A 13,138-nucleotide genomic window follows, 5' to 3' on the forward strand; every position below is an offset into this window, starting at 1 on the left:
CCGGAACGCTTCGTTCCGGTTCCGGTCCGATAAAAAATCAGACTCAAAAATTTCGTTCCGATCGGACTTCGGACCGGGTATCGGACCGGACTTTCCGGACTTTACCCGGTCCGATGTCGATCACTACACAGGCCGGCCAGGAGGAGGAATACAAACCGATGATTGGAAGGTTCAGTGCACACCAGCGGACCATTGAAATGGGCCGAAGACTTATCGACTTTGCCGCCTCCAAGAACATGGCCATACGTAGTACCTTTTTCCAGCACAGAATCCATCACAAGAACACCTGAAGGTCACCAACTCAGACAGAATCATAGATCGACCACGTTTTGATCGACAGTCGGCACTTCTCAGACATTATCGACGTCAGATCCTATCGAAGCGCTAACGTTGACCCGGACCACTACCTAGTGATGGTTAAAATGCGTCCAAGACTCTCCGTTGTGAACAACATTCGGTACCGACGCCAGCCTCGGTTAGATCTCGCGCGGCTGAAGCAGCCAGACGTTGCCGCAAACTACGCGCATTCACTCGAAGCTGCCCTGCCGGAAGAGGGCGACCTGGACGAAGTCCCTCTCGAGGACTGTTGGAACACTATCAAAACAGCCATCAGCAGTGTAACGGAGAGCTCCATCGGGCATGTGGCCCGGAATCAGCGGAAGGATTGGTTTGACGATGAATGTAGGAGGGTGATGGATGAGGAGAACGCTGCGCGAACTGCCATGATGCGCAGTGCCACACGTCAGAACGTGGAAAGACACAAACCGAAGAAGATGCAGCGAAACCAAATCTTTCGGGAGAAGAAGCGCTACCTGGAAGAGCAGGAATATGCAGAGTTGGAGCAGCTGCATCGTTCTCAGTAAACGCGAAAGTTCTACCAGAAACTGAACGGATCCCGCAAAGGCTTTGTGCCGCGAGCCGAAATATGTCGGGATAAGACTGGCAGTATTCTGACGGACGACCGTGAGGTGACCGATAGGTGGAAGCAGCACTTCGACGAACACTTGAATGGCGCCCAGGCGGAGAACCGTGGCGGCGGCGAAAGCGATTTCGACGGTGCAATAAACGGGGAAGAGGTGCCAGCCCCAACGATAGGCAAAGTTAAGGAAACCATCATGCAGCTAAAGAAAAACAAGTCAGCTGGGAATAGGGCTGTCTAACCGGTAGTACCGATAGTACCGAAACCGGTAATACCGACCAATTTTTGGATACCGAAATACCGGTTTTGAAAAGGCAAAAAGCCGGTATTTTCTAATGTCCCAGTTTTTTTAATGTCCTTATTCGAAGAAGAACTAAGTTTGATAGAAGATTGTAAATTTAATAGAAAAACAACTTGGTTAATGCTCACGGAATTCTTTGACTACTAGCATTGAAGAAGGTGAAATTGTGGGTCAAACAATCATAGCTCTTGAACCCGTTTAATAGAGCACAATAGAGCATCTTTGCTGTAAAAGTGTTTCATCGTAAGAGCCTGAGGACGCGTTTCAATTGTTTTTGAACAACTTTATATTTAAAAGCCATCGATGCTTCCAAATAATGAATTTAAGAAACAGGGTTAGGGCCCGGCAACGTCACTTACAATAGTAAATCGTCACTTAACACTGAAGTAATGAAGCTCCAGTTTCAACTGAGGCAGCACCGCTTCGTTTCAAAACTAGCTTCAATCAGCGTCAATAAAACGGCTTTCACTTTAGTAGAACAACTTTGAATGAAATTTGAGTTACATTTCCTACAATTTAACGCATATTATAATTAACCTGCTCAACATCGACAACATCGTCGTCGTCATTCGAGGCCACGAAGGTTAAAAAAACATGAAAATTTAGAAAAAAATTACTCATTTAAACGGATTTAGCGAAGAATTAATTTGCGGATTGTACGAAAAAGTAATAATAGCCTCATTTTATTCCGAGTCTGATGGCCATTAGCCTGTTCTACTTTTTTGTGCTTAGTAGTTCGCAATCTCAAACTCATTAAACATCTAAAAGGAAACGATATTATTTTGGCAAAGTTCAACTCTCACCTCCAGTGCAGTAACTGCAACTATTAATTAACCCATGATTCCGGACCAAACGCCAGTGACAATGGCCTTTAATAACAAATTGGCACGTCCAACTAGATTAATGGGTAAAATGTGGTTACTAAAAACATAAATTTCGGGCTTACGTTAATCGCTTGCGCCCCAATGCCCATTGTCGTAATTAGCAAATTTACGCTGATTTCATAGATAGCCGGACGGAATTCAAGCACAAAACAAACCGCAGGCAAATTTGGCGCGGAAAAAAAGCATCTGCAGCTGCAACATTCTCCCAGCAGTTCAGTTGGTATTATTATTTGCTGCGGATACGCACGCCAGCTCCACTCGTTACTAGGCAGGATTTACATCCACTCGTTTATAAACGCAACACCCGCGAGGTTTATTGTACTCCCACATCTATTTTCAAGCACCTTCTATGTGATTCCAACGAGCTACCCTAGCATAATAGCTACCAACATCACTTCAGATAAAATATGGATGACAATATTTTAGTAGACTCTAGTTGGGTGCTTAGTTACGGGGCGGTTTCGGATAGACCGAATGACTAATTCTACTTCGCTCGGTTCGTACACAGAAAAGCCAACCGGTAGGTAATCCTTACAAAGATTTTGTACGAAAGGGGCTTAGGCTGGCATGCTGCCGCACTTTTATAGCAATTCACCCAGCTATAAGCCTACAAACGAAAATAAAATGTACCGGTAACAATGAATCGGCAGTTGAATCTTACTTACAATGAATAAAAGAAGTATAGCGTGCATCAAATAAAATATATTTATTGTAATCAGGTTTTGCTTTCCAATTCAAAAGCAATTCTCCCGATAAGTTTCCATCTAGATTCAAAATGCATTCATGCCATTCGGACGTTTTAGTTTACAAGTGTTTACCGCCTTAAGCATAAAATATAGATTTATATCCTCAAATTCTTAAACTACATTCACTTACTCTTTACTATTTGTTATGCGCAAATACACTTGAGCAGCTTCACCTGAAAAAATGTTTTTATTTCACAATTGCATTCTCAATCACGCTATAAAACAATTTATGAGAGCAAACACATTCATTCAACTTGCTTTTTGTCTCAATTAGAACTGCCACAATCGTGGTCCGCGTCAATCTGTTTGGGCTATCTGGATTCGTCTTCTGCTTCGCCGTTGTGCACACTAATAACGGTTCGCACTTTAGTCAGCAGTGATTTCATCCGTTCGTACTTGCCAGTAGAATTAGGTAAATTTTCAAAGTTAATTACATCGCTGACGCCCTTGGAGAAAGCATCTCCGCAGGGCAGTTTGTCAAACGGAGAGAAAGCGGTGAGGATAGGTGTTCCAAGGGACATCTTTTTCAACCCGGTTGAACCGGGATCGTCAATAAACGGTGTCTTCGACATTTTTATCTCATCCAAGTTGAGGAATTCCGGCTCTGGAGGACGCTCTGAGACAGTTTGCTCGGACGAGGGAGGTGGAGGTGGAACCATCGGTAGTGGAGGGGGTATTACCGATACCGGAAATGGGTACAAAACTGGATGGACAACTGCAGGTACGATCGGGTTGGATACGATGGCGTTTTGTTCGGATATCGTCGGTTGAGGAGGAGGGGAAAGAGATTTTTTCGCTTTCTGTCGATCCTCCTCCTCGGCTAACTGTTCGGCCATCAGTACGTCATCCATAAGTGAATCCTCTTGCGTTAGGTCGGCAGTGTTTTGTACGCTAGGGGACTGATTCTCTAGCAGTTTCAGAAGCACAAGTTGTCTTCTTCTGAGCTCATCTAGAGAGGGCGACTCCGCACGAGTGTCCTAAAAGACAAAAGGTTTGGTTCCGTTTAGTGTTTGGAATAGATGACTTATGAACCAAATAATATATGTTTTGATCAATAATAGGGTAATTAAAACCGCAAAAACTATAATGCCTGACCTAATTTTTTAGGGGTAATTTACACTATTTTATCAGTTCAACCTAGTTTGATCCTGTATAAGGAAACTACCTAATTTCAGTTGACAGCACTTTTTGAAACTAGATGAAATAGTATTTGCTTACAATTAAACCAGCAGTGAATAATCATTTCTTCTTACACAGCTTATGGCCTAGTTCTAGTGGAAGAATAGGTGGTTTTGACGTTCTTTGAATAAAAAATAGTAGATTACTTACAGTCTTGAGAAAATAGTTATAACATATTAAAACTCTAAATCGGCAAAGTATTGTTATTGGCGAAGAAGAGGCAAATAGGCTGAATTTAGAAACCTGCTGAAAATACCCTCCCGTACCCTATAGTAGAATTGATGACAAGGTTAGGAGAAAATTCCATTTATCTCTACAACACTAAAAATATGCATTTCTTCACAGATCAGAGAGAAACAAAAGAGCTTGGACAAACTATCTTAGCAATGCCACGAGGTAGAATGGCCAAGTAACGATGAGCGCGGAATGAGTAGACCACGCTCCTGAGGACAGGACAGGTTCGCAGGAGTGTAAACAATACACTCTAAACTACTTCTACTCAAATTTTCAAAAGAAAGTACCCAATGAGTAATTTTCTACAGCGCTTCTTCCGTGGTGCAATTTGATGTGGGACACCCTTTATAAGAAACAGTACCGGTGATAATATGCACACTTACACAAGCAATAACCCTTACAGGGTCGGACAAGACGCTATTGTGCAATACTTTTCACGAGCACGCCTCGTTGTCGGGCTTCGATAAAATGGACTAGCTTAACTGGATTTCGTCTACGCCTGAGCTGAAAAACGGTAAGGCTGTTGGGAAGGACGAGATCCCGGTTGAACTTCTAAAAGCGGGGAGCGAGCGGCTATACGAAGCAATCCACCGGATCATTGTCAGGATCTGTCGAGTATATAAAACTATCAAGGAATTACATTGCTCAATTCTGCCTAAAAGGTGCTCTCCCGTATCCTGTTCGGCAGACTAAGACCGTTAGCGGTGTCCTTCGTTGGCGAGTACCAAGCTGGTTTTCATGAGGGTCGCTCCACAACGAATCAGATGTTTAACCTGCGTCAGTTACTCGACAAGTTCCGGGAGTACAACTTGCAAACATATCATCTGTTTGTGGTCTTTAAGGCGGCGTACGATTCAGTCAAACGAAATGAGCTGTGGCAGATAATGATAGAACATGGTTTTCCGACGAAACTAGTTACGCTGATTCGTGCGACGAAGGATGGGTCCAATCATGCGTTAGAATAGCGGGTGAGACCTCACATGCTTCTTGGGTTTGCGGATGGCGTCGATATCATAGGAATCCACCGTAGAGCAGTGGAAGAGGCCTTCAGGCCTTTTGAAAGGGAAGCAGCGAGATTGGGGCTAACCATTAACACCGCCAAAACGAAGTACATGATTGCTGGCATGGAACGTAGGAGACCAAGTGGTGTTGGTGTCAAGGTGGAGCTAGATGGAGTTAGATGGAAGAGACGCCAAAACTATTTTCAACTGAGAACCAGAAAGAGGTCGTAGACTCCGAGGCAGACCGCGTACCCGATGGGTGTGCGCTGTCGAACACGATGCTGGTTCAGCTGGTGTTCGTGAGGATTGGAGAACGGTAGCCCAGGACCGACAGTGACAGTGCCACTAAAGTAAAGTAAAGTACTACGCCTTAGTGCGTCGCAGATATTTTCGTGGTTGAGTCGGTCATACGCAAGTTAACGAACACCAGCAGAAGAGAGTCCTCGACTTCGTTTTTCTGTTCCAATATGATACGGAGCGTTATATATGACCGGCCAGATCGGAATCCAATTTACTGCCGTCGGAGAGTAACGTCGATATTCTCCTAAATCTGATTGAGGATTACTTAACAAAATGATTTGAGAATAATACAGAACAACGTGATGACAAGCCGGTTACTGCGTACCAATATTGCATCCAACTACATCCACTACGCCAGAAAAGTGGCAGCTTTACATTATCGCTGAATAGCTGATGCATCATCTAAGCTGACAAGGATGAGTCAGCTATAAATCTCATCAATAATTTACGGCAGTTTGCGGGTTGCTCAATTGCCGAATGAATGACTTCATCGCGAATGGTATTCTTTCGATTGTTCTGAGCGTATATGTTCTGCTAGGAATACTAGGTAATAATTCGATTCAACGATCCCGCATTGCCACGCTCGCCCACATATTTTCCCATCAATACAAATACACACAGCTTCAACTTTTGTCGGGAGGGGTTTGCTGTTGCCAATGCTGAGCCTCAAACAACACTGGCCGTTCCTTATAATTTCTATGAAACGATTTCCCGACCAGTGTTTTGACGTTTTAGATTTCGGTAATAGAAAAATGGCGACGTGCCGGGGGTCGTTCTGTTGCTTGTCATTTGTATGGGCGCGAGAAAGAGATGCCAGTCTTCATGATGGAATGTTTTTGCTTTTATTCTCCACAAGCACGTCTTATTGTTCTTCTTGTTGATCGCTTTCCAAAGTGATACATTCCACCCAACACTACAAAATCCACTCCCTGATTAAGGAACTCTGCCGCCCTAGTAAAATTGGTAATTTCCGGCAGAGATCTGTCTCGCATTTGCAATAATAGATCTCCTCTAGTTATCATGTTTTAGTCACGGAACGCTGAACGGCCTTGATTCTACTAGGATTCGAAGCAACAAACATTCGCTCATCAAGGAGACTCAGTATGACTTGCGATTACGAAGCATCTCTTCGAGAACATCTTGTTTAGTACATTATATTCGACACCGAGAGCTCAAAAATAGTAATCAGAACATGTGCTGAATTGTAATTCCTAAAAACAAAACATCTCTTTCGCTTCTAGCAGCATAGAGCCGGGGAGCGTTCAACTTGGTCGAGCCATTTACCAAGTTAGGCTTCTCTATATCTTGTGCCTTATTCTTGAAGTTCTTGAAGAAAGCAGATTTCACTGCACAGTCATCCGGCATCCTTGCAACGCGGCCAGCTAACTATAGTCTTCAAATTTCGCCAGGTTTACGATGAAAGTCCCTCTAAGTAGTGCGTTCGCCACTCTCCGCTTTCCGTTTCTACTCCGCCAAAAATTATCTGCATCACCCTTCGTTCAAATACGGCAAGTGCTCGTACGTCTTCCGTAAGCAAAGTTACAATTTGAAAACCGTAGAGGGCTACCGGTCTTGTTAGCGTTTCGTACATCGTCAGCTTGCGAGGTAAACGTTGTTTTCTTTGGATCCTCTTCCTACCATATATTTGGGGTTCGACGCTTTAATTTGTAACCCAATTCTCCCTGCCTCTATTTTCAGTCTGGCGTAGATTGTCTTCGACGCTCCAAGGTTTTTAGTAATGATGTAGAGGTCGTCTGCGAAGGCTATCAGTTGGTTACTTTTGCCTCTATATCCCTATTTAGGTAATAAAATGTACAAATGGACCATTGCTTTAACGAGAAGAAAAAAACAGGAAAACACACTAGCATAGGCACTCTCTTGGCCGGTCAAGTGGCGAAAATATGATCGTTTGGTTATAGAAAATAACTATATCGACAATGCGATGTACTTACGTGGCGACTAGAAAATTAACTGAACCTTCCTGCTGATAAATATTCCCTACACCGCAGAGAACAATTGCTCTGTGGAAGTTTAGTGGAAACGCTGGTGTGGCATTTTCATTTAATTTTTCTAACGCAAAACTAAAATCCTGAGTTCGCTTAAATAAATGGTTAGGGCCATGAGGGGTTGCCGAATCGATTCCGGCACAACAGATTGGAAAACATATATTGTGGTGTGACTTGGCAACCTAACTCATTACCATTAAAAATATATCACATTTACGATGTAATAAGCTTTCCAGTACGAGATATAGTATTACGTAGCAGACAAGCAGTAGGTATCAACATAAGTCGCAGACATCGATACACGGAAATAAGGCGCACGAAAAAATACTACTTCACGCTAATTGATCGCCAAAAATATATATTTTTACATTATTGGCAAAACTGAATACTTTGAGAGGCGGTAAATTGAAATGAAAAGAAAACATTAAAACTCGTCGCTACTTACATCCAAACAGATGACATCCGTTTCTTCCTCCACTAATATCACGCTATCGTCCGCACCGCTTTCTTTCTCTTCGCCGTCGTTAGAAGTTTTTTCTAATCCCGCTACCTCCTCTTTGCACATTTTCGAACCGGAAATGTCTTCATCATCATTCACCTCACCCTCTTCTGGATCTTCAGCTACCTTTCTGACAGGCTGCCCATTAATCGACGGTAACGAGCTACCAAAACTAACTTCCTGGTCTTCGATTCGGTCACACTGACCAACGGAATCTAGGATTGTAAAACCGTCATCCATGTTCTGGTCTGCGTTGTCCAGGTCCATATCGGTTGACTCAGCGTTCGCATCTTGGCCGGATATCGTCATGCGTAGTTTTTTTCTACGATAGCCCTGAACTAGCGTTCCCTCAAGATTCCGGATCATCTCATCCCGACTCTGAAACTCCAGCAACGGGGGAACACCCAAGTATTTACTGTCGTCGTGGAACTCTTTGCCCGCGGGCATGTTAAACCCAGGGAAGCTGATAATTTTACGTACGTCATATTTCATCTTGACCACGTCTACCTCACCCTCACTTTCATCCGAATCTAGCACCGGATTACCATTGTTATCGAACAACTGCAATCCGGAATGAGTAATTTTGGCATCCTCAAGCCATCCCGGAGGATAACCGAATATTCGCATTTTGTAGGTATGCATCGGGAGATCATGTTTTCCTGTGAATGAAAGAGGATGTTTATTAATGAATTTTAATTGGTTTTTAAACACACTTACTTAAACCGAGCGCCTGTCGCAGCTGTGTGGACATTCTACCCGGAACGATATGGCCATACTTTTGCTCCAGGTCTACATGATACCGATCCGTTCGTTTCATAAACTCCTGCTTCATTTTGCTTATCCGGGCAAAATTTCGCGGTTCCTTGCAATCCCTTAGACCGTGATCGCCTTCGCAGTTCCAGCAGAGCTGCTTCGGTTTTGGCTTTTTGGTGGCACTGTCCCGCACTGCCGAAGGGGAATTGTCCAGCACCCGTTGCAACGCCTTTTTGTAGCTTGGAATGATAGGACCACCTTTGGCGTTCTTAGCCGGAGTGGAATCGAACACAAATATGCCATCGGCTTTGTCGGTTGAATCGTCTGGAATAGCAACAGTGGCTGATTTCTGCTGCGTTGAAGTTTCACATTGCTGCTCCACTTTTCCGTCTGTTTGCTTCATACAGACCCGAAGAGATGCGGTTTCGAGATCTTGGAGAACATCCACCTCATTTCCGGACAGTTTTAACTGAAAAGTGGTTTTCAGATATTCTGAAAGGGACCCTTTAAAAAGGTGAAACAATTCTTTATCCCGAAATTGCATGCTTAACAGCACGTTCTCCTTCACCGCCTGAGCGTTATCGATAACCTCCGATTCCGGGTTCGCATTCTCTTCCATAGGTTGAGAAATAACCGGGGCGGGTGGTGTCAGTAATGGATTTGAGGTCAATGCTGCGGAAGAAGTTGTGGCAGCTGAATCATTAGACTGATTATTGACCGGTTCACTTGGTTGCTCCGGAACCAAGACCGGCGACTCGTCGTCGTCGTCTACCGTTACAACAGGAATAGTTTTCTCTTGGATCTGAACGTCGCTATCAGTGTCATCATCATCATCACTATGAATTTCCAAAATCTCGTCGTTAGCTTTTCGTTTAGTACCCATTTTTTATTGAATACAATTTTCAACTCATTCAGCGTCGTAATACTCGTTTATGGCCCGTATATTTGCAAAACCAGCTAAAACTAAAATAATAAAGCACACAATTCCTAACGCGCTTTCCACACCACCTTTTTGTTTTGACAGTAGAAATTAGTTCATGGCTTCCTTTTGTTCACCGTTTCGTCCAACAGCTATCCCCCTAATAGAGCGGTTTTTGGTGCGTCGGGCCATCCGCGGTTTCTCAGCCGTCCTGAAACCAATGAAGGTGATTTTTGATTAATCGTTAAGGGCGTATTATATTGCTGTGATCTACATGCTATTTACCATCCAAAAATATAGGCTAAATTGTACAAAGAAAACACATTACTTCTGATGGGCGGAAATCATAAATTCCTTCTTATTCGAAGGATTGCTGTTCTTCAGCTTCAAAGAAAAGGTTACGCAAAATGAAAAACTGTCAAGCTGTACATAATGACATAATGAGGGTGTTCAAATAGCACAGTTCAACAACCTAACGGCAAGCACAGCAAACTATAACTTGGGTATGCGGCATCTACATTTCGTTATGGGAACTAGCGCAATATTATTTAACACACTGAAAACTAAATTTAGTAATTTTCTTCCACCCTGAAGTAAACCGTATTTTTGCCGCCAACATCCCAGTTTTTCCAAGGGTTTTCCGTCAAATTTCCGTAAAGTAGTAAAATCCGTAAGCATTGTGTCTGGGTCCTAACTCCTGGGCTGAGCGACATCCGCTGGTCGGGTACAAGTGAACACAAGACATCATCCAGAAAAGTCTTGCTCTACTCTGGTATACGAGCTACAAGCTGAAAATGCTACTCGAGGTCGAGAAAAAGGAGTTGGATGCCTACTGAACCAGAAGCACAAGTGGGAACCGATAAACGAAAGAATAATCGTTGCCAGATTCAGAACACGGGATCGAAACCTTACACCTTAGAGCTTGCAGTAATCCAGTGCTATACGCCAAACAGATGCTGCCGACCTGCAGGAAAAAGAGACTTTCTACAGCAAACTGAACGGTGTGGTTGAGAAAATCTGGAAGGGGGACATGCAAATCCACTTGGGTGTCTTCAACGAGAAAATTGGCTCAAACAACACGGACCTTGAACGCGTCATTGGACGCCATGGCCTAGGAAAGATTATCGTACACGGAGAGCTGTTTACAGAATTACAGAAATTGTTTACAGAATACGGCCGAACAAAAAAACTTATCGACCACATCTGCATCAGCCGAAATTGACGAAGAAACCTTTTTAATGCACGCAACAAACGCAGAGCTGATATTGCATCCGATCATTACCGAATCAGCGCTGAGATATGTTTGCGCGTCGCACGAGTTCAACAACGGGAGGAGAAAGTTGGGTGCCGTTTCGCCGTCCGCCAATTGAAGAATCCTGTGGTGAAAGGGGCCGTTGTCGAACAACTTCCCAACAAACATTTTTGTCGAATAACAGCTTATCAAGCGCTTGTTTGCTGGATATTAGCTGTATAATGGTTGAATAAACTGCTCTTCAAAAAAAAATGTTTGTTGGGTTAAATCTCGAGCCTCGGAGTTGCCGGAAGTTGGTGGAACCGTTGAAACGCAATGGACCGGCATCAACGCCTTTATCACGATTAGTGATGAAATCCTCGGCAAAGTGCGCAGCGGACGAAGAGAGTGAATTTCGGATGAAACACAGAGGAAGATCGACGAGCGGCATTGAGCGAGCGCGACGCAGATCGGCTAAGACAGCTGCCCGTCAACTATACGCTGACCTGAAGATGACTGCTAAATGATCTCGTAGGTAGGCCAAGATAGCCTGGACTAACTCCCGAGCCAAACCCGTTTGCTGTACGATATTTCTTGCCGCCTTAGTGGTGCCACGATGAATACAAAGATTTCGCTACAGGACAGAGCTGGTAAGCTGCTGACTGACCGTACAGAACAGCTTAAGTGATAAACTGAAAATTTTGAAAAAAGCTTTTGAGTTTCCAGCAGCGTATAACGCCAACACTTCGTTGCATTAATAGCGTCAACTCTGATGCCCCAACAATGAATAAAATTGAAGCAGCCATCAAGAGCATGAAATCTAATAGAACGCCAGAGATAGACTGTGTTTCAGCCTAGCTGTTCAAAGCTGACTCATTTTTGTCAGCCCAGATGACGCATCAGCTTTTCAACAGTATATGGGAAACTGCAACTTTTCTGGTGGACTAGATGCAGGGCATATTGACCAAAGTCCCTAAAAAAGGAGCCCTAACTGAATGCGACAAGTGGTGTGGCATCACGTTGCTTTGTATTGTACTCCTCAATCGGACCCAGGAGAAGATCGACGCTACTCACTGGCGACAGCAAGCAGGATTGCGTGCTGGCCGATCATGTGTATAGGTAGACCACATCAAAATATTCCGCGTTATATTGGAACAGATCAATGAATTCCAGGACTCTGTTCTGCTGGTGTTCGTTGACTTCGAAAAAGCGTTTGATCGACTCAACCACGTAAACATCTGGGGCGCACTTAGGCATGGAGGAGTTCAAGATAAGCTAGTGCATCTCATCGAGGCTCAACACGAGGCTTTCTCGTGCAATGTGTTGCACAATGGAGTCTTGATTCGACCCTAAAAAGTTTACTGCTGGTGTGAAACAGGGCTACATTTTATCGCCGCTACTGTTTCTTATCACTATGGATGAGATATTGGTTGAGCGTTGAACGGTAGACTAAATCGAGGATTGCTTTGGAATCCTCTAACGATGAAACAGCTTAATGACTTCGACTTGCTTGTACAACACCGAATCGACATGCAGAACAACTTAGATGACTTCTCCGAGAGCTGCCAGGCAACAAGTCTCACGTGAACCACGAACTGTAGTAGACATTGCTTGGAGAGATTTCCATGGTGATAAACGTCGGAAGACTACGGAGGGCGACCACGTCGCAAGAATGTCGGACGACTGTGCCACGAAATTCATTATCTTCGAAGACTCGACCGATACCAGGAACTTGTGACCGTCAAGACGCTCAACGACAATTAGCTTAGAACCGAATTCGATGGAGACGAATTCCTAATATGGCATGCGGACGGGCCACCCCGGCACTAAGCTGCTAAAAATGAAGAAGAAGTCACCATCAACAATATACAATTGTTTATTTCATAAATAAACCTCCAAATCCGAATAGAGTAGGTACTAGCTAGATTATCAAAAAAATTGAAACATAAGAAATATTTTTTCTCAATACATTTTTCTTACCAAAAACTGGCGCTACTCGCATAATAGTCCCATTTCTTAAAGAGTTTCGTATATAAATGGGACTGTTATGCGAGTAGCGGCAGAAAAGGACTCACACAAACGTTGTAGTAAGGCAGAATTTAACCAGTAACATTGGTTAAGAAGTGATTGTGATATTCAGAATACATTAGTTTGATTATGTACTAA

The 13,138-nt window shown here is 43.7% G+C and overlaps 1 protein-coding gene across 1 annotated transcript; it reads right to left on the reverse strand.

The window, feature by feature from the left end:
• Positions 1 to 2,860: 2,860 nt before the first annotated feature.
• Positions 2,861 to 9,804, reverse strand: LOC128734890 (zinc finger CCHC domain-containing protein 8). Its single transcript, XM_053829287.1, has 3 exons — positions 8,787 to 9,804; positions 8,016 to 8,728; positions 2,861 to 3,827 (listed from the first exon to the last, which is right to left on the reverse strand). The coding sequence occupies exons 1-3, from the start codon at positions 9,703 to 9,705 to the stop codon at positions 3,162 to 3,164; spliced, it is 2,298 nt and encodes a 765-aa protein (XP_053685262.1). The 5' UTR covers positions 9,706 to 9,804; the 3' UTR covers positions 2,861 to 3,161.
• Between the last annotated feature and the right edge of the window lie 3,334 nt (positions 9,805 to 13,138).

The sequence above is a fragment of the Sabethes cyaneus genome, chromosome 2 (genome assembly GCF_943734655.1).
Source record: "Sabethes cyaneus chromosome 2, idSabCyanKW18_F2, whole genome shotgun sequence".
NCBI lineage: Eukaryota > Metazoa > Arthropoda > Insecta > Diptera > Culicidae > Sabethes > Sabethes cyaneus.

Bases quoted from the DNA above. Each gene is read 5' to 3' on its own strand.
- LOC128734890 (XM_053829287.1), bottom strand. From the start codon at position 9,705: ATGGGTACTAAACGAAAAGCTAACGACGAGATTTTGGAAATTCATAGT. The intron at 8,729-8,786 runs GTAAGTGTGTTT...TTTCATTCACAG, and splicing joins GCGACAGGCGCTCGGTTTAA to GAAAACATGATCTCCCGATG. The intron at 3,828-8,015 runs GTAAGTAGCGAC...TTTGTCTTTTAG, and splicing joins CGGATGTCATCTGTTTGGAT to GACACTCGTGCGGAGTCGCC.